Source organism: Rattus norvegicus, chromosome 6 (genome assembly GCF_036323735.1).
Source record: "Rattus norvegicus strain BN/NHsdMcwi chromosome 6, GRCr8, whole genome shotgun sequence".
NCBI classification, from domain to species: Eukaryota; Metazoa; Chordata; class Mammalia; order Rodentia; family Muridae; genus Rattus; species Rattus norvegicus.
The window spans coordinates 30,143,084-30,170,304 of NC_086024.1; the positions used below are offsets into that span (position 1 = coordinate 30,143,084).

At 44.3% G+C, this 27,221-nt stretch overlaps 1 protein-coding gene across 9 annotated transcripts in view; it reads right to left on the reverse strand.

The window, feature by feature from the left end:
• Positions 1-27,221, reverse strand: part of Babam2 (BRISC and BRCA1 A complex member 2) — a 378,444-nt gene that overhangs the window by 54,019 nt on the left and 297,204 nt on the right. For all 9 annotated transcript variants that reach the window (XM_063262050.1, XM_039112461.2, XM_039112464.2 and 6 more), the window contains 2 exons: positions 25,876-25,946; positions 17,151-17,233 (listed from right to left, as the gene is read on the reverse strand). In XM_063262050.1, coding sequence (XP_063118120.1) covers positions 17,151-17,233; positions 25,876-25,946 — 154 coding nt within the window. Of the gene's footprint in view, positions 1-17,150; positions 17,234-25,875; positions 25,947-27,221 lie in introns of those variants that run through there.

The window sequence follows — 27,221 nt, forward strand, 5'->3', positions numbered from 1 at the left end:
TCTGAGGGGGGAACCATTTTTTATTCATGTACCTCATAAAATGTCTGGTCCAAATACTCAATGAAATGATTTCTAATTGAGCTATAATAGTAAATGTAACACTGCCTTTCAATATAGACTTAATGGAAAATTGCAAGCATGCTGTAAGAAATGCCAGACTTAGCCCCTTCTAGTATCTATCACATGCAGGGCTAGCCCAGCACTTTTAGTATCATTAATCACGCACTATTGGGGTCCCTGAAACTGATCTTTGCTGTAAAAGAAAAGAAAAATCCAAAGTGTCTGGAGATGATTTTTCTTGAAGAGCCTGGGCTTGCTCTCACGCTTCCACTGTTCCTCCACTGCTCAGGCTCACATCTGTGGCCGCCCTTTTATGGGCTTTGTGGCTATAAATCTGAAAGGGACAGATAAGGTAGGAACCTTGTTAAACAAAATCCCCACCAGAATGACAAACATTCAAACAGGAGTGGCTTGCCTTTATCTCGTCACCACCCAGCTATAGCCAAGTCTGTTTTCCTTTTACAAAGGGTCTGCTGTCCGCAGAGCAGCCAGCCAATATACCCAGGAGACCAAAAGTCACTCTCTCACTGGTACTTCCCAAAGGACTGGTACTGTGCGTTCTACAGTGAACTTGCTGAGCTACCTCAGTTGCCATAAAAATCCCTTGATTTTAATCTCGCTTGGACAGATAGGGCTTTTTGATAACCTCAGTCCATTTCCCTGGAAATGGAGGTATGCATCCATATGCTGACTCATTACGGGTACAGAGAGCACAGAATTCCCTGCAGAGGGTGGAGACTTAGAGACCTGGAAGACAAGGGAAGGTTCTGGATAGGTTATTTACAGGTAGTTTGCCATCAGCTAGAGAAACAAAGAACCAGGCTCTCAGCTGGTAAAGTGGGGGATCCTTTAGGTCGTTAGAAGAAGGAGGTTTGATATGTTTACTAAGCAGGCTGCCTACCCTGTCAATTGTGCATGGGCCTCCGGGAATAGCTGTGGGGCAAAGCCTTCTGTCTGGGGTTAGCCTCTTTGGTCTGCTCTGGTTTGCATCTTGAATTTTATTATTTGAGACAGGCTCAAAGTACTGTATGTAGTCCAAGATGGCCTTGAACTCAAGATTTCTCTGCTACAGAATCCCAAGTGTTAGAACTGCAGGGATATGCCAACGTGCCTGGCCAAGACACTTTTAAATAGATGATATTTACTAAACTTAGATATGTAAAGTCCGCCTTTGATCAGAAAGAACTGTGATATAGTTTTTGCAGGATTTCTCTGCAGGGAAATAATCTCCACACTAGGAGTAAAGATACTACACATCGAGCTCCACTGACAGTCAAGTCAATAGGAAACTCTCGTTTATGTGAATTGTAAGATAATTACCATGCCATGTAAGATTATGGTATAGGCACCGGGGCTAATCAAACAAGATAGCATTATGAAGCCTTGAGTGGTAGTGCATGGCTGTAATCCCAGCATTTGAGAAGCTGATGCAGGAGGATCAGGAGGAGATCAAGGAGTCAACCTTGGCTACATGGCAATTTGGAACTCAGCCTGGGCTATAAGAAACTTGGTCCTAACAAAAACCAAAACTGAAACAGAAGGCTGGAGAGATGCTCAATGGTTAAGAGCCCTCTTTCAGAGGACCAGAGTTACACTCTCTTGTGGCCCCCAAGAGTACCCATAAACATGTGTCTGTGTACACACACACACACACACACACACACACACACACACACACACAGAGAGAGAGAGAGAGAGAGAGAGAGAGAGAGAGAGAGAGAGAGAGAGAGAGACAAAGCCAGCCAACCAACCACACAAGCATTAGGAAAATCAATGAATAAGAATCACCTTTCAAGCAATGAATCAGTCCATTCCTGAATTCTTACAGCTAAGACATGTATTTTTATCATGACTAATGATTGTATGCAGGCTCTGGGAAGATAGCCCAGACAGTAAAGTGCTTGCCAGGTAAGCATGAGGATCTCAGTTCAAATCCCACTTGAAAAGCTGGATGTGTAACCTGTGCCTGTAATCCCAGCACTGGGTGTGTGTGTGTGTCGGTGTGTGTGTGTGTGTGTGTGTGTGTGTGTGTGTGTGTGTGTGTGTGTGTCGGGGGTGTGTGGCACAGAGACGGGAGAGACTCTGGGGCTTTGCCTTCTGGTCTGGTGGAGAGCAAGTGATGAGGATAGCCTGTATTATTGTTGGCTTCCACATGAATGTGCGCGCGCACACACACAAACACACATGAGCATGTACACACAAAATTAATCTGAATTATAGCAAAGAATGTTTGTAACACATATTAAATTCTTAGACATGCTAAAAACACAGAATCTGAGGCTAGGGAGATGCCTCAGTGTTTCAGAACATTGCTATTCTTGGAGGGGCTTACTGGGTTTGGGTTCTAGACTCTCATGGCAGCTAATAACCATCTACGACCACAGTTGTGGGGGATCCAACTTGCTCTTCGGGCCTCCTTGGGCACCAGGTGCACTAATGGTGCATATACATATATACAATACAACCGTACACATACTATAAAAATAAACAAATCTTTTCAAAAGCACACAGCCCATACACACCACTAACCCCAGCACTAGGAGGCAGAGGCAGCGTCTCTGAGTGTGAGGGTTAGCCTGCTCTACTTAGTGAGTTCTAGGCTAGTTACAGTTACACAGTGAGACCCCATCTCACAAAACAAACGACAAAACCCAAGAAGACTCTCTCCCTGGCCCCCGCTAAGTCTGCCTGAATGGCTCCCTCAGAGAACAAGAGCGCAGTTGCCTACTTGCTCCCAAATACAGTCTCTGCTGACTGCTTGTAGTCATTCTCTTCTTATTAAAGAATATGGCTTCAATGAAGAGTTATGGACCTCTAGTTTGACCATGTTTTGACTTTTATATGAAAATTGTATTATACTGCATGTCTCCTGTAATTTGCTTTTTAACACTAGGATACTAAGATTCTATCATCATGGTGTATAAATTGCCACTTTCACAATTAATTCAACAGTGTTTTTCCATCCATTTGCTTTAGTGAACACTGGGTTTCTCACGATTCTTCCTGACCATGTACCCACCAGCCCTCTTCCTTTTGCTTTCTGCACACAGCCAGACATGCTTTTCAACCTTCTTTGTTGGGTTATGAGTCAGGAACTCATGTAAGCCAGGATGGCCTTGAACTCTTGATCCTCTCGCCTCAACTTCTAAGTGCCAGGATCATAAACTGGCTCTCCCACGCCCAGCTTTCCCAGCCTTCTTACAGTGAGGTAGAGCTACGTTTATGAACTGTGGCTGGCAACTGTGTGGAAGGTGTGCAGGCCACTTTCTGAGCTGATTCCTCTCATGCTCCACATCCTGCCTGAAGCCGAGGGCCAAGATGTGGGGTAAGAGGCTGGAGAGACTGGAGGAAGCACCACACATGGGAGAAGGCTCTGCATCACGCATTCATGGAGAGGGAGCTGTGGGGATAAAATGGCACCAGATGGGGAATAATGGAGCTCTGTGTGTCCATCAGTGCCCTGCTTGCTGTTGTCCTAGAGTTATGCAAGACATTTCTCTTGGGATAAATGGGCAAAGGAGGCAGTAATCTCAAAAAAAAATTTAGAAACTATGAATAATTCTATAGTAAATATAGCAAATATGGAGATGTAACAACAAAACTACTCTAGCCATCAGACAAAGCATCCTCAGGTTGTATGTGGCCTAAAATCAACACTGGTATCTCTCAAATACCCAAGTTAAATCAGCATTGTTTCAAAGGACTCTTTAGTTGTTAAAGGAATCAAACTTGAGGGACTAGTAAGATAGCTCAGTAGGGCTTCCCATGCATGCTTGAAGATGAGTTTGAATCCATGTAAGGAAGATGGGTATGGTATACGTCTATAAATACAACCCTCAAGAGGCAGATACAGATGAATCCCTGGGGCTTGCTGGCCAGTTACTAAAGCCATATTAGCCAGCATATCAATGAGAAACCTTATCTTAAAAACAGGTGAACAGAATCTACTGAGAACTGAGCTTGTCCCCTGGTCTCCATACTCACGTGCATGCATGTACTTGTGTAGCCTCCCCACATAACCCAGAGGGAGAACGCTCCCAGATCAACGTGAAAAGCTGAAGTCAAGAAGCTTTCCAATGAGTTGGTTTTCTATACTCCTCTGAGCTCCAGAAAGATGGTTACACTGAATGGCATTGGAGTAAACTGTCTTTGAACACTGGGATGTATGGTCTCCTTCTGTTTACTCTTCATGGAGTCTACTGAGTCTGTAGCCTTGGGATGTTCACCTCCTAGGAGTTCTTTGGGAAATTGTATCCCTTTGGTTAGACGCCAACTGAGCCTGTTTCTATCTGGTAAATACAGTGTTAAGTACCATCCCACTGAAAGTTCTGCCTTCTCATTGAGGGGCTGTGGCAGCGTACAGAACTGATGGTTTTGGCTTCCTCTGTTATTCAAACATAAGATAAAGCCTTTGGAATTTGGAGAGGCCTTTGCTGGGGGCAGAACTCTGAGTTCCCCATCCAACACTAGCTTAAGAAGATATTCTGCAAGTTCTTCTTGCCAGTGACCCTGTACTGCTACCGACAACTCTCCGGTCATGGCCCTTACCCAGACAATGGCATTATATTACAGCATACTGGAAAAGGTGGGACAGGCGAACTGCACCCGTTTCCTCTTCCTGGAAAGTGAGGGAAGTAACCCAACCTCATGGGCTGTTGAGAAAATGATGCTGAGTAATGGGTGTAAAATACTCTGTACAGTGCTCCGTACACAGTGGGCACTCAACAAACAATACTGCCTATATGTTCTAACACTAGATCACCTATACTGCCTATATGTTCTAACACTAGGTCACCTATACTGCCTATATGTTCTAACACTAGGTCACCTATACTGCCTATATGTTCTAACACTAGGTCACCTATACTGCCTATATGTTCTAACACTAGGTCACCTATACTGCCTATATGTTCTAACACTAGGTCACCTATACTGGAGGTCATGTTTTCTTATTCCAGTGACTCTGAACGGAAGTGTATTAGGTGAGAAAGCACTGGCTGGTACTGAAGAAAGGCTGCACTTTTTCATCTTTTCAACTTTCTGAAGTTATGGTAAAGTAGAATGAAATTCAGATTGTTGCCGGTGGCGTGGCATGCACTTATACTGGAGCACAGTCATGATCGCCATTCATCTCTAGAACGTGTTTTAATCACTGCAATCCCTGTTATAAATACAGCTTTCCAATGGCCCAGATCCTAGCAACCTCCGTCTGACTTTCTATCTCTATGAATTTGATAACTCATGGAGGTGAAATCAAGCTGCATTTGTCCTATGTGAGACAAACTGTGTTTGATAGCCTGTTACCTCCCTTCCATTGGAGGACAAAGGCTGATTTCCAACCAAAAGCCATTCTTAGTCCAGAAGTCTCCTCTAAAAGCTCTTTTAGTACATCCTAAGTTAGAGCATGCCAAGAATTCAGATGGCCTCTTTGTGAGAAAAGCGTGCAACACTGCCCTGTGAGTTCCGAGCCAGTTCTCATCGATACCTGTTATAGGACAAACAGTCCAGACCCGTGTGAACTGGGGACACCAGGGGCTGCTGGCTTGGAATGGACACTACTCCATGTGAGTGCTGGCCATGGCTCCTAAGCACTGGTGTCATCACTGACAGTCTATTCCTCTGAATAAAACTTTGCTTTAATTGGTGGCTTCCGCTGCCTAGACGCCTACAGAAGAAACCTGGGAACCTTCATTCTTTGTGTGTGTTGAGATACCCATGTGTGTGGAGGCCAGATGGCATCATTAAGTGCCTTCCTCAACCATCCCAGTCTTCTTTTGAGACAAGATCTCTTACTGAACCCAGAGCTCACTAACTGGCTAAACTGGTTGGCCCTGAGCTTCAGGGATCTGCCTTGCCTGGCTCACCCCCCCCCCTCCCCTCACTAGGGTCACTGCCATATTTGACCATACCCAGCATTTTATGTAGGTGCTAGAGATCCAAACTAAGGTCTTTATGTTTGCACAGCCCTCACTTTATCAGCTGAGTCATTTTCCCAGCCCAGAAACATTTTTATACCCTTGTACATGGATGGAGCCAAGCACCAAGCTTTACTAAATCGATTTCTCCCCTCCCTCCCTCTAGTAAAGACAGCTCTGGTTAGATTCAATCATCTTCGCCAGGACTGTCTTCCCGGGGCTGCAGCATTCCATTCCCAACCGTCTTCTATAATGCCAGAGGAATCTAATTTTAAAAAGCAAACCTATCCCACTTTCCTACCCGGCCCTCTTTCTTCCTATCCTTGGGATAAAGTCAAGCATTATCAGCCTGGTATGCAGTGCTGTCTGTGTTCTGGCCTCTGGTGACCTTTCCAATGGAATCTCTCACCACACTCCCCGGGATCCACTAGACACTTGAGAAATTGGAGTCATTTGCAGTTCTTCACAAACTCTTGACCATTTCTTCTCTCAGTATCTTTGTTTGCACTAATCCTTCTGCCTAAAGTGTCCTTCCAGCTCTCCTACTTTAGTAAGTTGGGTGTCCCCACTTTGTGTTTCCATAATACCTGGTGTATACTTAGCATTATACTTTAAAGAATGTTCCATTGTTATGTTGCATTTGTTTGGCTTTTGAGACTGAGTCTCACTGCACACTTGTGATCCTAGTCCCCTCCCCGAGCTTCCCAAGCGTGGGCATTACGGGTATGTTCTACCTTATCTGTGTGGTCTGTATGTTCATTTGCTCAAGAATGTGAGCCATTTCCAAGAAGATCCCAAGCATCCTGTCATCCCCATGCCTTGAAAGTGCCTGAACCACAAGAAGGACAAACAGATATGTAATGAGTAGACGCCTTTGCAGGTCTATCTGGAGGCCACAGGGAAGAAGGAAGAAGGCAGGGGTGGAGAAAGGTAAGGAAGAAGAAAAGTAGGCGCATAGGAAGGAGGAAGTGAGACAGTGTCTCTCAGTCTACCTCAGTGCCGGATTTGAACTCAGGCCTTCATACATAGGAGGTAGGCACTCTGATATTCCCAGCTCTATATTTCTTGCTAATATGATCATGTATATAGAAATCTCAAGGAATCAACTAAAGGTCAACATAAAGGCAAAAATAACTGCCTTCTGTGATAGCGCATGGTATTTAGAATAAGCTAACCTGGAACTCACTTAGTAGACCAGGCTGACCTGAAACTCACATGGTCCACTGATATTTTTACAAAGATACTAAAGCAATTCAGTGGGGGAAATTTGTTCTTTTCGACCATTGTTTCTAGAGTAATAATATATATAAAAAATTACAATCATGTTCCTCACTTCACATCATACATAAAACTAAAGCAGAGTATAGACCTACATTTATTAATTAAAATGTGAACTTTCTACAAAAAAATAACTAGGATGGGATCTCTACCTAACCATTCTGTTACTGCTACTCAACGCCTTATGAGGAGAAGTCTGGATTTCACAGTAGTACCATCTCAAAAAATTAATTAAATTTAGAAAAATTTGAATTGGATTAGGTGACTTAATTAAGCAGACTGCAAAAAAAATATGTTCTATAAAATTAAGAAGTTATAAAGAGAGACCTCATAAAAATGGTAAACTTAGTTTTTGGAAAGATGAAGTTAAACAAACAAAGGCACTGTTACAGTTCATAGAACACATGACTGACAAATGGATCCCAGCCACGTTTATAAAGAATTCTTAAGTCATGGCTAGGGATAAGGTCCCATGCTACAGCATTTGCACGACGTGCTGGAGGCCCTGTGTTTGATTCCCAGCAAAGGGGGAGGGAAGGGCTTAAAACTGAAAAATGAGATAATAACATGCCAATTAAGAACAGGAGAACAATTTCAACAGATACTCCCATTTCCCATGAGCTCCCTTGGATGGTTAGCACACACAGAGCTGCTCAACAGCACTGCACACCAGGGAGTCGTGCATCAAATCCCAGGACAGTCTCTCATCCCCCATGAGGCTGAGATCAGCGACAGCTGACACAGAGAGCCGGAAGGCATGTGAGAGAACTGAAAGCTCACACTCTGTCAGAAAGAGTGTAAACAGTCACACTCCTGTATAGCACGGTGGTGGAAGACCAAGTTAAGCACACACTGGATGGGTGAGTCAGCATCTCTACCCCACAGTTAACTAAACAGAACTAAAAGTGCTGTCAAAACAAAGACTTTCCCTTAAATTATCTAAGGAACACAATTCCTAACCAGCAGATACTGCAACGGAAACCAACATTCACTATCTGGGGTGGAATACTACTTACTAAGTAACAAGAACGGAACTCTGAAACACACAAGCCAACATGTACAGACCTCAAAAACACTACACAACAGAAAGCAAAAACACTGTATCCGTGTGGTTCTGTTATAAAGCAAGTATTGTAAATTCTATAGTAACAGAACTGACAAACACACTCTCACTGCTGAGAATTCTATTCAAAGCTGACATAAAGATTGAATGGCTCATAGTCTAAATGAGGTAGCTAGAAACTCTGCAGTGTCAGTTACCATATAATGTAAGAGCTTGCCTCTTTTAAGGGTGAGCTGATATTCTTAACGGTTTCTTACCTAAGCAGATTTTCTTAACCATACTTTGAAAAGAAAACCAGATGGTGATGACCATAACTCAGGACCACCGCTCTTCTTCAGGACACTTCTGAGATTCAGGGATCAGGACAGTTTTGGATCCTGATCTGGACAAGCTAACAGTAAAGATAATATGTACGAGGGACTGGAGGGATGGCACAGTGGTTAAGAGCACTACTGAGCTTCACAGGATCTGGATTCAATTCTCAGCACTCTCGCCAGCAGCTTAAAACTGTGTATAACTCTAGTTCCAGGAGATCCAACACCCACTGGACTCTGTGGTCACCTGCATGCATACGATGCACATGACCTTGTGCACACGAATAAACCTTTCAAGGAAGAAAGCATGTCTGAGCCCAACAGGGGAGCTCAAAGGCAGACTCGGAACCACCTGACATTAAAGAATAAGCCATAAGAATGTACAATACACACACTGTGTCCTCAAAACCACTACTGTTACCGATACACACAGATGCTTATAGAAGTATTTATGGATGAAATGAGAGATGTGGTTCAAAATACTCCAGAAAATTCTAAAAGCAAATAAAGAGGAGGTTTGGGTGAAGAGACAAGAGACAAAGCTGCAGTGCAGGTGTTGTGTACACGAGGGTGCCTGGGCGACTTCTGTGTTTACATTTGCTTTCTTTATTGTTGTGGCACTGGGGTGTGATCTCACATTCTTGCACATGCTTGGCAAGTGTTCTACCATATGCTATATAGAGACCTTACCTTTTACTTTTTGGGACAAGGCTAAGTGGCTACCCAGGATGGTCTTGAATGTACACTGTACTGGATTCTTAGCCTGGCCTAGTGGATCCTTCCAGCCTCAGACTCCTGAAGTAGCTGGAAAATAAGCCGGTACCACTAGGCCTTGCAGTGCTCTTTAATTCTCAGTTTTGATTACATGTATATTTGGAGGGGGTACACATATAGAGGACAGAGGAACACGTTTCAGAGTCATTTCTCTCCTTTTACCATGTGAGATCAAATACTGGGGATCAGACTTAGTGGCAAAGAATCTTTTTATCTGCTGAGCCATCTTGCTGGCTCAATGTCCTTGTCTGTAAGGAGTCATAAGCCCACACTCACAGCAGACCCACGGCACAGAACTGTTTGCACTGCACTCAGCTAATAAAAAATGGTGTGTACATAAGGGAGCACGCATTTTGCCACAGTTCAATTCCTGCCCTTGTCCTGGACCAGAGTGACTCCCACATACGCATCACCTCCTGGGCCTGGGCGGTTCCTGGATGTTGCAGGCCCCTCTGGATTGACTCTGTGTGACAAACCACTACTAGCCACACTCACGGTCTAAGCTGAGCTTCTGATGCTCAGTTGCTCATTGTTCTTTTCATGGTCAGAGTGGATTTTTATCTCAAGCTTGTCTATTTACGTTTCTCAGGAGGACACCATAACCTGCCACCATTAAGGAACAACTCTTGCTTCACATTCTGCTGCCTTCAGCTAGAAATGTCATCTCTGCAGAGGTCTGCTCAGTCCTCAGAAATGAGAGGACATATCTATTTGTAGGGCTTGACACTGACATTCTGCTCCTGCTGTTGGGATGTCCAGATTTGTCATGAAACTCTGATGGAGTTTGAAAGTTGTCACACATACCTGGGGACACTGCTAATGGATTATCTGGAACAGTGTCAGAAGGCAGCCATGGATCAGTTCTGAGATTTAAATCCTAGCTGTCACTGAATCTTGCTGTGCTGCAGTATGGTCTTTTGCTACCCAGGATAAAACTAGTAATTACTCACAGAAGCGTGCTAGGAGGATTAAGTATCATGAGATATGCAAAGTACTGATCAGAGTGTTGGGGCATGGTAGAGCCAGGGTTTCTGTTAATACAGATGACTATTATTGTCAACAACCATAGTTCTGCACCAAAAATTGCCTGTAAGTCATCAATGTAGGTAGCTTTTCAATGCTAACTATACAAAGATCACTTCATTCAAAGAGATTAATAATGTAAGTTACTCTGAAAGTGGCTTTCTTTCTGAGTGGGAGGCCTACTTTGGTTACAACTTGTTAATTGGAAAGCAGCCTAGTACATTTTGGAGTCAAAAATCACCAAAACTTCTCAGGAACTCTGATCAGAAAAATAGTTACCATGAAGGAGAACTGTGCGAGAGGCAAAAGGGACACAGAGAACAGGGATCACTGCACTGAATGTAGGTCTGATTCATAGCTCCCTCCTCAAAAGACATCCCTTTGGATCTCTAAAAAAAGGTGTTATTGAAGTCTAAGAACTCACAAGAAGAGAATATTACCCAGGAAAATTGGTGAGTGAACTTTTCAACCTGGTGTCCAAAGCTGGAAACAGGATTTTAGAGAGTGAACTATAAAGAAGAAAGAGTTTCAATCTGAGTCAAAGTAGTGATGGTGGCTGCTACCAGGCTGAGTGAGAACCTGGGAGGCATGCTGCATGTGTAATTGAGAATGGCAGGCTCCACCATCAGCTTCACAGAAGTCCTGGGTTAAAGTGAATCAAAATGTGTGAACCAATTAAAAGGCCCAGGAGTCCTACAAAAACAAGGAGGCATTGGAGAGATCTCTCCTGTTTCCCCACATTCTTTAGTACTCTGAACAATAGAAGGAACAAAAGGTCTTACTTCTTGCTAATTATCAACTAGTTCCTGTTGCCCTCATAGTTATTAATACTAAAAATGCTTATATTAAACTGAGAATTCTCACAAGAGAAGCAAATATGCCAATCCTACACAATGTTGTGGCTGTATAGCTTTGGTTTAAAACAGTTTCTAATACACGCCATTGCCACACTTTACCAAGACTGATTTGTTCAAACACATTAATTAATATACATAAAAGTGTGATTTGGACCCAAAAAAGTAACTCACTTTTGAGAAACATCACCGCTCGGGGGTTACTGAATTACCTGGTGGCCAACATTTTTGTGCCTGCTAGATTATGCCACGGGGCACACAGCTTCTGCAGCAAGGGCAGATAGTGCTGTGCTCAGGACAGAGGCAGCTGAGAGGATGGCTTTACTCTTAGTGGTAGCAACAGTGAGGACCCAGATAGTAAATGTCCTGGGCTATCTTAGGAATCATGCAGCTTGACAAAAGCAGCTTGGAAGGGGCACTCGTAGCAATTACAAGTCTTTGGTCTTATTTTAAAATCTCTCTTGACATCCACATTATTGGTCTCAGTTAGGGAAAGGATTGTTCCAATAACTAGCACAGTCAGTCTGAAGTTGTTAAGTTTCTCTGACTTCATAAATATTAAGCTCTGCTAGGGAGAGACTGAACCCTTTGAGAAACAACACTTGTATCCTTAATATAAGCCTTGGAGCTACAAATGAAAGAAGCAAGAATGTACAAGTGGAAATACAGATACACAGAAAAGACAGGTGATGAGCCAGAGAGACAGAGAGGGAGGGAGAGAGGGAGGGAGATGGAGAGAGAGGGAGGGAGGGAAGGAGGGAGGGAGGGAGGGAGGGAAGGAGGGAGGGGGAGAGAGAGGAAGGGAGGGAGGAAAGGAGGGATGGAGGGAGGGAGAGAGGGAGGGAGAAGGAGAGAAAGGGAGGGAGAGAAGGAGGGAGGGAGGGAGGGGGAGAGATGGAGGGAGGGAGAGAGGGAGGGAGGGAGAGAGGGAGGGAGAAGGAGAGAAAGGGAGGGAGAGAAGGAGGGAGGGAGGGAGGGAAGGAGGGAGGAGAGAGATGGAGGGAGGGAGAGAAGGAGGGAGGGAAGGAGGGAAGGAGGGATGGAGGGAGGGGGAGAGAGAGGAAGGGAGGAGAGAGGGAGGAAGGGGGGAGAGAGAGAGAGAGAGAGAGAGAGAGAGAGAGAGAGAGAGAGAGAGAGAGCAAGAACGCTGTGAACTCCACTACTGGCCTGCATCCCCCATGACAACTACAGGGAAGTAGGAAGTAGAGCTGCCCAAGTCTCATGAGAGGTCACAACCCAACCATGTTCAAAGAGGAAATCCTTCCTTTTTCAAACAAGACTGTTATAGCAACCACAGACATCTGTAATGCGCTTACAGTTAACATACCCTCATATGACAGACACATGGGACAATTACTAGCACAAACAGTGTGGGGGAGGCAGAGCCACTACATCCCACTAGCTTTAAGTCACTATTAATCCGAACTAGACTGTGTGAAGACAAAGGTGCACATGGAAACCTTGGGAACCAACTAAGAAAGCATCTAAGTAGTAGCAACCACAGGCTGAACCCCCAAACACACAGTCCATCGTGTCCACCTGCCTAGGACCTTCTGCAGACGTCCTTTCCCCGCAGGTTTCTTCCTTGGCTTTTCAATAGCTTACCCATTAAAGTCTTGGGTGCACTGTCACCTCCAGAAGAAACCTTTCTATTACACTGAAAGACTGCTACTGAAGCCTCGACTCGGCCATCACAGTACTGGTCTGGTATGGTCTGGAATGTATGCACTCATATCTGCTCGTGAACATTATTTTCTAAATCACTGACATACAACAGGTGAGTCAGGAAACACTGTGTTTGGAGCGGCATACAGCTGTATTTCACCTTTGCCTGATTTTATCAACTAGACTGGGTGAAATGACAGATTTTAGGTCATGTAGATCATGCACCTCCTTCCTTGTGCATTCTTTCCCTTCTCTCTTACTTTTGCTTCTTCTTAACAACCTTGTAAACACATGGCCTAGGTACTCCACGAAAACAGGCTGTGGCCTGCAGGCCGCAGTTGTCTAACCCCTGTGCAAGTCTGACGAATGTATGTGTGCCCACCAACTCCTAACCAGAGTACTGAACATACAGAAAATGCACACAGCTGACCTTACAGGCTATGGAGAAAGAGAAGAGAAAAATGGACAGACAGACTGCGGTTGACAGACATTTCCTCGGGAGATACAGCACACTGTCCAGGCCATCTCTATAGTGATATGTAGATACTGGGAAAGACAGCTTGTCAGTCATAGCTTCCACCCACTTCTCCCTTCAGCCACCATGAGCCACATGCTGCTGCTTGCTGTTGCCTGGGGCCATAAAGAGGGGAGGTGGCTTCCCCAGGGCTGCTGGTGCTCTGTGTCGTTGGCATACCTTGCTATAAGCTCTCTCACCACCAGCATTCTGAAAGACTGCTGCCTTGTGGGTTCCATCTACTACCAGGGGTAAGAATTACTTGGCAGACACGGAGAGACCTGCCCAACCACTGCAACTACCTCTCAAACAGTGGTCAGGAAACCTCTCCAACAGTTTCTGGGAGGAGAGCACGTGCTTCTCCTGCTGTGGTTTTGACTCCAGACACAAATCAAGGACGAAGAGAGGAGTGAGCAGCTGGGAAGGCCTCACAGCCGTACTCAGAAACACAAGAATGCCCGGGTGCTGCAGGGTTGCCTAGGGAGTCCAGAATGTGGGCAGCAACTCTTCTTAAGGCGTTCTTGTTTCTGTATCCAAACGGTCTGAGGTCAGCACCACATGGCTCAGGACACCTTTCCTCTGGTGTCCCCCATACTCAGTGAGCACAGCAGCTGCTCCTCTCACACTGGCTTGCTGAGCTGGGAGAACACGAGGGCGCAGAGGGAGGCAGAGAAAGAAGCTGTTCATGTCCTGCTAGGTCTCCAACCTCCACGTCGCTGAGGAGCCACCCACAGGAGACTGGCTCTCTCTGGCTCTATCTCAAGGTGCTTCCTTCCTCCTCTTTCATATGTTGAGATCCCAGAATAATTCACTGCAGTGTTCTTTGTCAAGTCCCTGCCATCCCATATTCACCCATCTTTAAAACAGGGGAAAAAAAATAAAGAGGAACAAATGGTCCCCTGGGCGTTGGAACCAAGCAAGCAGATGCTTCCAAAGGAAGGTAAGTGTCAGATGCATAACCATGTGGCTGAGGAAAACACATTATCTAACCAAGCTCCAGTGTGCCGCAGCAGGTCCTCAGTCTCAGATAAGAACAGGCAATGGGTGGGAACGATGTGCTTAAAGGCAAGCTGTGAGTGAGGAGGGATGGAGCAGGACAGCATCCAAGGCCTTGATTTACAGCCCTTATCTGCCAGAAGAGCCAACAGTATGTAGGCAGTGACACTAAGTGACAAGGGAGCAAGCAGCCCCCGTTAGGAAAGGGGTGACATTTTGGGACAAACCAAATAAAATCCAGGTTTTAAGGCAGCCATTCTAAGGAGTGCCTGAGGAATCTGTTCCTGAAGAAGGCAGCAGTTCACAGCTAAAATATGATAGCGCTGCAGTTTTGCTATGCACCTTGGTGGAAAAGGAGTCATGAGAAATACTGGATACGAATGCCAGGGAGGCGATATTATGCAGGAAATACATAAGTAGTAGCAATCGCTGTGGCCACTGGCGGCACTGACAGAGGAGTGGCAAGAGCCACGGTGGAAGTGCTCTTTTACCCTGAACATCAGTGCAGGCAATGATGTCCTCAGTAACTAGGAGGGCTTGGGAATGCTTTGTCCCTCTAGGGTTCCTGGGCTGGACGCTGGCTCCCAGTGCAGTGTAGAATCTCTGAGGTCAGGCCCACCGGAAAGTGGTGAGAGCACTGGGGTGCATGTTGGGAGTGATCAGTGCCATTCTCATGGGAATGAATCGTTACGAAGCTAAGACACACAATACACTGGACATTCTAATGCAGCAGGTCCCTTTTATATTTTGCTGCCATACTGTAGTCCAGCCAAGGGGCTTGGAACCAAATGTAAAACTTCTAATACTATGAGCTATACAAACCACTCTGCTTTATAAAGTCCCTGTCCTTGGGTATATTGTCATAGTAACAGGAAATGGACTAATAATATATGCCATTTTGAGTTGCATGCTGGAAAAAGAGATTAGGACTAAGGAATGTAAAGAATATATTTCTCCTTTATGCCTGATATGGTTGGACATCAACTGAAAAAACATGAGTAAGAAATAGAAGTAAGTTTCAAGAAAGTGTCTGTGCTGTCAGGCTACTTCGAGATGAAGGAGCTGCTAGGAGTCTTCAGTTTACTACTGGGCTGTCCACAGCCTTTGTGGCAGCGTCTGATGAGCACCACTACCACGAGCGTTGGAGGCAAAGGGTAGGCTCCTGTGGATGAGTTAGGTAGGACAACCACGTCGGGCAATGCTTCCAAGTCCCGAGAGACCATGTGAAGCTGCACTTGGGATCTGGGTATCAGGTAAGAGAAGAGGTAATTTTGAGGCTTCCTTTCTCAGTGTACCTTTAATTGTGGGCTAAGTGCCATATGGTAACGTGTGCAGGAAGCCCAACGTCCGCCTGCCCATCCACCGTGCACGTGTGAAAACACGAAAGCAGAAGGAAGCCTGACCTAGTGATTTGAACAAGGTGTAGTTGGAGGCACTCCCAAGCTGGAGCTCTCTTTCAAATTGTTTATCTGCACACATAATTAATATAAAAATGCCTTTCCCAGATTTAATGTTTGAAACAAATGCCCTAATACAGAATGTGCCACAAGCAGGAGCACAATATGAAGCTGCGGGTAGCACTGAGGAGGGAAAGAGCCATCCTCAAAGGCACAGCCAGCTCTCCACAGGGTCTGGGAGGTACGCAGCATCAGGTAACAGAGGGAGGCTTTCTTCCTATCTTGTGGACATTTAGGGGCTTCATCTCTTACCATTTGCTGGTATGAAATCAGTTTCAAGAAAAAGAAAAAAAAAAGAAATTGAAAACTATTTTAATCTAAAATTACAACCAGAAACCTAGGCCTGCTGAGGAAGAAAAAACTATAAAGTCAATATTGTTTGACACCATCTACTTAGGGCCCGAGTATCCCTTCTAAATTTGGATTAATAAGACATAAGGCAGTTCTGCCTCTGCAAGAAGCCAGCTCAACCCCCTGCTTTTGTCCTAGCTCAAGCTGGAAAAGCTGGAACTCCTTGGCTGTCTACTTAAGCAAAAACATTATACACCACATTGCCAAAGAATGTAGGGTTTAGTTGACTGGCAGCTTACACCTGATGCCATAGGTCACTGGCTCCTCTACAGCAAAGAACTACAATCTAAACCATCCACAAGAGAGAGTGGACCAGTGACTACTGGACCACTGCTGACTGACTATGTAACAGCCATTTACTGTGATTACAATGTGGAAAACCACCGAAGGCTACTGGGGAAGCACAGAGCACTGCCTCCTATGCTGTGCGTTGCTTCTCATTAGCCAAAGTCAAGGACTGTCACTTACTAGTGACCAGAAGGTCAAAGTGAGCATGCTCTCAGTAATCCTGAAAATGCAGACACCTGACACGGGATGCATATTTTGAAACAGAAATAAGTCTAGGGTAGGGTCACTGTATCTTGGCAATGGTGACACTTTGTATTTTCTGTTGTGAGGGGCTGTTTTAGGACAGAAGGACATTAGGACTGTTAGCTGATCACTGAACCCTTCATCCACTGTGACAGTAAGAAATGTTTCATCAGGTATTGCCTGTGGGGTAACATCACCTTAGTGGACGAGAAACAATGGTTTGGAGAAAATATGACCTCAATTTAAACATACACATGGTAAAATAAAAGGACCATGTAAAAACACCAAATGTTCTCACCCTGATTATTACAGTAGAACATTCCTAAGTATATGTGCATAGCAAAAATATACTCACTGTGTACAAGAAAACAAAACTCTTTCCACATCAGCAGCAGTGTAAGTTTTGTGAAGCCTTCTGCATCATATTCCACGACACCTCTAAGTAAGAAAACACATACATAAACTCTCATAAAAATAAGGTTCGAAAGCAACGGAGGTTAAGATATTTCAGAGGCAACCGAACACAGACAGATGTAAGACACATGAGCATCACAAGGGTCTAGGGTGGGACGACAACACTGAGGTTCTTGTTATAGCTCTGCCGTTGGCTACTGTTTACGACCTCACTCAATCTCTTAACCTGTGGAGGTGTAGCTTCCTCATCCAGCAGGGAACTATGATATTGGTAAACATTTTAATAGCACTGTGAGAACTGACCAGGATAAACCATGAGATGGAAACGTTAGTCATCGTTATGAGTAAGAAGACAAACTAGACACCCGCGGATCCCGGCCCGCAGCAGCTCTCTGCTCCCAGACCCGGTGAGAGAGAGACCCAACCGCCTGGTCAGGTGGGCACTCCTGAGGCTGCGGAGCGGAAGAGACCACCAACACTGCTCACCCCTGCCCACATCCCTGGCCCAAGAGGAAACTGTATAAGGCCTCTGGGCTCCCGTGGGGGAGGGCCCAGGAGCGGCAGGACCCCTGCCACAGACACCGCCGGACCCTGAAGGAAACAGACCGGATAAACAGTTCTCTGCACCCAAATCCCGTGGGAGGGAGAGCTAAACCTTCAGAGAGGCAGACAGGCCTGGGAAACCAGAAGAGACTGCTCCCTGCACACACATCTCGGACGCCAGAGGAAAAAGCCAAAGACCATCTGGAACCCTGGTGCACTGAAGCTCCCGGAAGGGGCGGCACAGGTCTTCCTGGTTGCTGCCGCTGCAGAGAGCCCCTGGGCAGCACCCCACGAGCGAACCTGAGCCTCGGGACCACAGGTAAGACCAAATTTTCTGCTGCAAGAAAGCTGCCTGGTGAGCTTGGGACACACGGAAGCAGAATTTCTCTAGAACCGGGCACGTTCTGTGTTTACCGGAAGTCCCACACCCGCGGATCCCGGCCCGCAGCAGCTCTCTGCTCCCAGACCCGGTGAGAGAGAGACCCAACCGCCTGGTCAGGTGGGCACTCCTGAGGCTGCAGAGCGGAAGAGACCACCAACACTGCTCACCCCTGCCCACATCCCTGGCCCAAGAGGAAACTGTATAAGGCCTCTGGGCTCCCGTGGGGGAGGGCCCAGGAGCGGCAGGACCCCTGCCGGAGACACCGCCAGACCCTGAAGGAAACAGACCGGATAAACAGTTCTCTGCACCCAAATCCCGTGGGAGGGAGAGCTAAACCTTCAGAGAGGCAGACAGGCCTGGGAAACCAGAAGAGACTGCTCCCTGAACACACATCTCGGACGCCAGAGGAAAAAGCCAAAGACCATCTGGAACCCTGGTGCACTGAAGCTCCCGGAAGGGGCGGCACAGGTCTTCCTGGTTGCTGCCGCTGCAGAGAGCCCCTGGACAGCACCCCACGAGCAAACCTGAGCCTCGGGACCACAGGTAAGACCAAATTTTCTGCTGCAAGAAAGCTGCCTGGTGAACTCAAGACACAGGCCCACAGGAACAGCTGAAGACCTGTAGAGAGGAAAAACTACACGCCCGAAAGCAGAACACTCTGTCCCCATAACTGACTGAAAGAGAGGAAAACAGGTCTACAGCACTCCTGACACACAGGCTTATAGGACAGTCTAGCCACTGTCAGAAATAGCAGAACAAAGTAACACTAGAGATAATCTGATGGCGAGAGGCAAGCGCAGGAACCCAAGCAACAGAAACCAAGACTACATGCCATCATCGGAGCCCAATTCTCCCACCAAAACAAACATGGAATATCCAAACACACCAGAAAAGCAAGATCTAGTTTCAAAATCATATTTGATCATGATGCTGGAGGACTTCAGGAAAGACCTGAACACACTTAGGGAAGCACAGGAAAACATTAATAAACAAGTAAAAGCCTACAGAGAGGAATCGCAAAAATCCCTGAAAGAATTCCAGGAAAACACAATCAAACAGTTGAAGGAATTAAAAATGGAAATAGAAGCAATCAAGAAAGAACACATGGAAACAACCCTGGATATAGAAAACCAAAAGAAGAGACAAGGAGCTGTAGATACAAGCTTCACCAACAGAATACAAGAGATGGAAGAGAGAATCTCAGGAGCAGAAGATTCCATAGAAATCATTGACTCAACTGTCAAAGATAATGTAAAGCGGAAAAAGCTACTGGTCCAAAACATACAGGAAATCCAGGACTCAATGAGAAGATCAAACCTAAGGATAATAGGTATAGAAGAGAGTGAAGACTCCCAGCTCAAAGGACGAGTAAATATCTTCAACAAAATCATAGAAGAAAACTTCCCTAACCTAAAAAAAGAGATACCCATAGACATACAGGAAGCCTACAGAACTCCAAATAGATTGGACCAGAAAAGAAACACCTCCCGTCACATAATTGTCAAAACACCAAACGCACAAAATAAAGAAAGAATATTAAAAGCAGTAAGGGAAAAAGGTCAAGTAACATATAAAGGGAGACCTATCAGAATCACACCAGACTTCTCGCCAGAAACTATGAAGGCCAGAAGATCCTGGACTGATGTTATACAGACCCTAAGAGAACACAAATGCCAGCCCAGATTACTGTATCCAGCAAAACTCTCAATTAACATTGATGGAGAAACCAAGATATTCCATGACAAAACCAAATTTACACAATATCTTTCTACAAATCCAGCACTACAAAGGATAATAAATGGTAAAGCCCAACATAAGGAGGCAAGCTATACCCTAGAAGAAGCAAGAAACTAATCGTCTTGGCAACAAAACAAAGAGAATGAAAGCACACAAACATAACCTCACATCAAATATGAATATAATGGGAAGCAATAATCACTATTCCTTAATATCTCTCAATATCAATGGCCTCAACTCCCCAATAAAAAGACATAGATTAACAAACTGGATACGCAACGAGGACCCTGCATTCTGCTGCCTACAGGAAACACACCTCAGAGACAAAGACAGACACTACCTCAGAGTGAAAGGCTGGAAAACAACTTTCCAAGCAAATGGTCAGAAGAAGCAAGCTGGAGTAGCCATTCTAATATCAAATAAAATCAATTTCCAACTAAAAGTCATCAAAAAAGATAAGGAAGGACACTTCATATTCATCAAAGGAAAAATCAACCAAGATGAACTCTCAATCCTAAATATCTATGCCCCAAATACAAGGGCACCTACATACGTAAAAGAAACCTTACTAAAGCTCAAAACACACATTGCACCTCACACAATAATAGTGGGAGATTTCAACACCCCACTCTCATCAATGGACAGATCATGGAAACAGAAATTAAACAGTGATGTAGACAGACTAAGAGAAGTCATGAGCCAAATGGACTTAACGGATATTTATAGAACATTCTATCCTAAAGCAAAAGGATATACCTTCTTCTCAGCTCCTCATGGTACTTTCTCCAAAATTGACCATATAATTGGTCAAAAAACGGGCCTCAACAGGTACAGAAAGATAGAAATAATCCCATGCGTACTATCGGACCACCACGGCCTAAAACTGGTCTTCAATAACAATAAGGGAAGAATGCCCACATATACGTGGAAATTGAACAATGCTCTACTCAATGATAACCTGGTCAAGGAAGAAATAAAGAAAGAAATTAAAAACTTTTTAGAATTTAATGAAAATGAAGATACAACATACTCAAACTTATGGGACACAATGAAAGCTGTGCTAAGAGGAAAACTCATAGCGCTGAGTGCCTGCAGAAAGAAACAGGAAAGAGCATATGTCAGCAGCTTGACAGCACACCTAAAAGCTCTAGAACAAAAAGAAGCAAATACACCCAGGAGGAGTAGAAGGCAGGAAATAATCAAACTCAGAGCTGAAATCAACCAAGTAGAAACAAAAAGGACCATAGAAAGAATCAACAGAACCAAAAGTTGGTTCTTTGAGAAAATCAACAAGATAGATAAACCCTTAGCCAGACTAACGAGAGGACACAGAGAGTGTGTCCAAATTAACAAAATCAGAAATGAAAAGGGAGACATAACTACAGATTCGGAGGAAATTCAAAAAATCATCAGATCTTACTATAAAAACCTATATTCAACAAAATTTGAAAATCTTCAGGAAATGGACAATTTCCTAGACAGATACCAGGTATCGAAGTTAAATCAGGAACAGATAAACCAGTTAAACAACCCCATAACTCCTAAGGAAATAGAAGCAGTCATTAAAGGTCTCCCAACCAAAAAGAGCCCAGGTCCAGACGGGTTTAGTGCAGAATTCTATCAAACCTTCATAGAAGACCTCATACCAATATTATCCAAACTATTCCACAAAATTGAAACAGATGGAGCCCTACCGAATTCCTTCTATGAAGCCACAATTACTCTTATACCTAAACCACACAAAGACACAACAAAGAAAGAGAACTTCAGACCAATTTCCCTTATGAATATCGACGCAAAAATACTCAATAAAATTCTGGCAAACCGAATTCAAGAGCACATCAAAACAATCATCCACCATGATCAAGTAGGCTTCATCCCAGGCATGCAGGGATGGTTTAATATACGGAAAACCATCAACGTGATCCATTATATAAACAAACTGAAAGAACAGAACCACATGATCATTTCATTAGATGCTGAGAAAGCATTTGACAAAATTCAACACCCCTTCATGATAAAAGTCCTGGAAAGAATAGGAATTCAAGGCCCATACCTAAACATAGTAAAAGCCATATACAGCAAACCAGTTGCTAACATTAAACTAAATGGAGAGAAACTTGAAGCAATCCCACTAAAATCAGGGACTAGACAAGGCTGCCCACTCTCTCCCTACTTATTCAATATAGTTCTTGAAGTTCTAGCCAGAGCAATCAGACAACAAAAGGAGATCAAAGGGATACAGATCGGAAAAGAAGAGGTCAAAATATCACTATTTGCAGATGACATGATAGTATATTTAAGTGATCCCAAAAGTTCCACCAGAGAACTACTAAAGCTGATAAACAACTTCAGCAAAGTGGCTGGGTATAAAATTAACTCAAATAAATCAGTTGCCTTCCTCTATACAAAAGAGAAACAAGCCGAGAAAGAAATTAGGGAAACGACACCCTTCATAATAGACCCAAATAATATAAAGTACCTCGGTGTGACTTTAACCAAGCAAGTAAAAGATCTGTACAATAAGAACTTCAAGACACTGAGGAAAGAAATTGAAGAAGACCTCAGAAGATGGAAAGATCTCCCATGCTCATGGATTGGCAGGATTAATATGGTAAAAATGGCCATTTTACCAAAAGCAATCTACAGATTCAATGCAATCCCCATCAAAATACCAATCCAATTCTTCAAAGAGTTAGACAGAACAATTTGCAAATTCATCTGGAATAACAAAAAACCCAGGATAGCTAAAGCTATCCTCAACAATAAAAGGACTTCAGGGGGAATCACTATCCCTGAACTCAAGCAGTATTACAGAGCAATAGTGATAAAAACTGCATGGTATTGGTACAGAGACAGACAGATAGACCAATGGAATAGAATTGAAGACCCAGAAATGAACCCACACACCTATGGTCACTTGATTTTTGACAAAGGAGCCAAAACCATCCAATGGAAAAAAGATAGTATTTTCAGCAAATGGTGCTGGTTCAACTGGAGGGCAACATGTAGAAGAATGCAGATCGATCCATCCTTATCACCCTGTACAAAGCTTAAGTCCAAGTGGATCAAGGACCTCCACATCAAACCAGACACACTCAAACTAATAGAAGAAAAACTAGGGAAGCATCTGGAACACATGGGCACTGGAAAAAATTTCCTGAACAAAACACCAATGGCTTATGCTCTAAGATCAAGAATCGACAAATGGGATCTCATAAAACTGCAAAGCTTCTGTAAGGCAAAGGACACTGTGGTTAGGACAAAACGGCAACCAACAGATTGGGAAAAGATCTTTACCAATCCTACAACAGATAGAGGCCTTATTTCCAAAATATACAAAGAACTCAAGAAGTTAGACCGCAGGGAAACAAATAACCCTATTAAAAAATGGGGTTCAGAGCTAAACAAAGAATTCACAGCTGAGGAATGCCGAATGGCTGAGAAACACCTAAAGAAATGTTCAACATCTTTAGTCATAAGGGAAATGCAAATCAAAACAACCCTGAGATTTCACCTCACACCAGTGCGATTGGCTAAGATCAAAAACTCAGGTGACAGCAGATGCTGGCGAGGATGTGGAGAAAGAGGAACACTCCTCCATTGTTGGTGGGATTGCAGACTGGTAAAACCATTCTGGAAATCAGTCTGGAGGTTCCTCAGAAAAGTGGACATTGAACTGCCTGATGATCCAGCTATACCTCTCTTGGGCATATACCCAAAAGATGCCTCAACATATAAAAGAGACACGTGCTCCACTATGTTCATCGCAGCCTTATTTATAATAGCCAGAAGCTGGAAAGAACCCAGATGCCCTTCAACAGAGGAATGGATACAGAAAATGTGGTACATCTACACAATGGAATATTACTCAGCTATCAAAAACAACGAGTTTATGAAATTCGTAGGCAAATGGTTGGAACTGGAAAATATCATCCTGAGTGAGCTAACCCAATCACAGAAAGACATACATGGTATGCACTCATTCATAAGTGGCTATTAGCCCAAATGCTTGAATTACCCTAGATCCCTAGAACAAACGAAACTCAAGACGGATGATCAAAATGTGAATGCTTCACTCCTTCTTTAAATGAGGAAAAAGAATACCCTTGGCAGGGAAGGGAGAGGCAAAGATTAAAACAGAGACTGAAGGAACACCCATTCAGAGCCTGCCCCACATGTGGCCCATACATATACAGCCACCCAATTAGACAAGATGGATGAAGCAAAGAAGTGCAGACCGACAGGAGCCGGATGTAGATCGCTCCTGAGAGACACAGCCAGAATACAGCAATATAGAGGCGAATGCCAGCAGCAAACCACTGAACTGAGAATAGGTCCCCTATTGAAGGAATCAGAGAAAGAACTGGAAGAGCTTGAAGGGGCTCGAGACCCCAAAAGTACAACAATGCCAAGCAACCAGAGCTTCCAGGGACTAAGCCACTACCTAAAGACTATACATGGACTGACCCTGGACTCTGACCCCATAGGTAGCAATGAATATCCTAGTAAGAGCACCAGTGGAAGGGGAAGCCCTGGGTCCTGCTAAGACTGAACCCACAGTGAACTAGTCTATGGGGGGAGGGCGGCAATGGGGGGAGGGTTGGGAGGGGAACACCCATAAGGAAGGGGAGGGGGGAGGGGGATGTTTGCCCGGAAACCGGGAAAGGGAATAACACTCGAAATGTATATAAGAAATACTCAAGTTAATAAAAAAAAAAAAAAAAAAAAAAAGAAGACAAACTAAGAAACCAGTCCATTGGGCATGATGTCACATGCCTTTCATCCCAGCATTTGGGAGGCAGAGGCAGGTGGACCTCTGTATCTCTGAGTTTGAGGCCAGCACAGTATGCATTGCTAGTTCCACAGCTGGGCCCTGTCTCAGAACGAAACAAAACCAGGCCTCTGGCATCCAGGGGAAGGGCAATGCACAGCATAGCAGTAGGGAGAACCATTCTGCTTTCCCTGCAGTCACAGGCTTTCCATCTCTCTCTTGAGCCATCTTCTAACCCCTTCTCTGAAGTTTAACTCATCATGGTGAGGTATAATGTTAGGTTTTCTTCCCCATCTGTAAGGCACTGTTGGTGGCAGTCCTGTCAGGAGTCCTAGATCCTGGGAAAGTGTGATCTCTGCCTTGCTGTCCCCTCTTCTACACAAGGGACTTCACTGGGTAACTAAACTTACAGTTTCAGGGCTAACTACAATAAAATATGTTCATAAAGTGCCCTACATCCATCATCAATTGAATGGACAACCAAAATGTGGTACACACAGACAATGGGATTTCCTTTATCCATTAAAAAGAATGAAATCCTGGTACTTGTAGGAAAATGGATGGAACTGGAAACCATTATGTTAAGCAAAATAAAGCAGACTCAAAAAAGACAAATGGCACATGTTTCCTTGCACATATGGAATCTACACTTAAATATGATTGTGTAGATCATGAAAGCAGGCAGGGGAGCAGGAGAAGGGCAGAAAGTCTGAGGAAGAATCGAGTACTGGGGTACATGGACATGAAAGGGAAATTGAGGCCATTGGGCATGGGAACAGAAACAGCAAGGAAAGACAGGGTACGGGGAAGGTGCTCAGAGCAGAGGACAGGGACATGTGTGTGGAAAATGCAGAATGAAACCTATTACTTATATGCTAGCTTAAAATTATTGTATAAAAGCATAGCTGAAAAAAAAGGAGAGAAAAATGAGAAAGAAAAGTCCTGGCAACTAGGAGACAATGGAGGTGAACGTACAGAATGAGCCCCAAGCTCCACAGGAAGCCTGCTCTACACGCATGACGCTGCAGAGAACACTCCCGCTGGCTGCGGCTGGGAGAGCACAGTGTTGCTCAGAGAGCATAGTTGGTTCTATTATTTGCTAAAGAATGCAAAAAACTAAGTCGTCCTGGCAGCTCTAGGGTAAGCACCGCAGCCTGAGTGTGAGAGAGATGAATTACATGTGAGAGCTGAGCACACTGTTGTGTGCGGTGTAAACAGGGCAGAACTTACGTGCCAAAGTGACTGAGGAAAGCAGCGATGTACTCTCTTCTTTTGTGATAGCCTTGAATCACATACTGCACCTGGAACGGGAACCCAAGCTGGGGATTAGTACAGAAGGACGGAAAATGCTCTATTATGAGAAACTGGAAGGGCTGGGAGAAGCAGAAGAAACAGGAAATGCACACTCACTGCCACCCTACTGCCTAGCTGCTTCATCCAGCTTCTACCTACCTACCTATCAACCTGTCAATCAATCTGGCTGAACATTTCAAAGGAAATTAGAGACATCCTGATGGTTCACCCCAAATATTTCCTTTAGTATGCAGCTCCAAAAAACCTAGACATTTTCTTTAGAAAGCCACAAATACAGTAGTCACACTCAGCAGGTTTGGGGAGTACTCTGATGCCATTGGCTACCCTGTCTACATCAGCTCTTCTTCATCACCTCCAAAACATTGTTTTCAAAACACTGTTTAATTCAGGATTAGAAATGTAATTTGTTTATATTTTTAAAATCTTTTAATCACATAGTAACAGCATGTATGTTTCATATATCACACACATACACATCTTTCTGTCTGTCCATATTAGTATGCATAAATGGCATCACCTTTTCAGAGATTGGGTTAATTTTCTTACAGACTATCTCAGTTTTCTGTTTCTTTTACCTTCTTACATTGGAAATTAGAGTTAATAGTATGGTTAGATTAGGTTAATGGGTTTTTGGCAAGAAATCTTCCCAGGTAATACTGGACTTCAATATTTGGCTAAACAACTCCATTGTAAAGGGATGCTCTCCCTTGCCATAGTGAGACAATTCAATAACAAACAAACACACACACACACACACACACACACACTCATACACACACACACACTCACACACTATACACTCTACTTCTCAAGACAATCCATCTACAAATGTATCTCTTTTAAAAAAATTATTTTTATGTGTAGTTGGTGTTTTGCCTGCATGTGTGTCTGTGTGACATACATCTCCTGAACTTGAGGTAGAGACCGCCATGTGGGTGCTGGGATTTGAACCTAGCTTCTCTAGAAGAGCAGTGACATACATCTCCTGAACTTGAGGTAGAGACCGCCATGTGGGTGCTGGGATTTGAACCTAGCCCCTCTAGAAGAGCAGTCAGTGCTCATAACTGCTGAGGCAACTCTAGCCCGGGACAGGCGTATCTCTCGAAGTATACAAAGACCTGGTTCCCCATCAACCATTCATCTAATAGTCTCAGTATCAGCTGGAATATTCTCCTCTGACTTATTTCACTGGGGGTTGAAAAACGTTGATCTACAATATTATTCTGTTTGCATTTATCAGCAGACATTCTTTATAAAAGAGA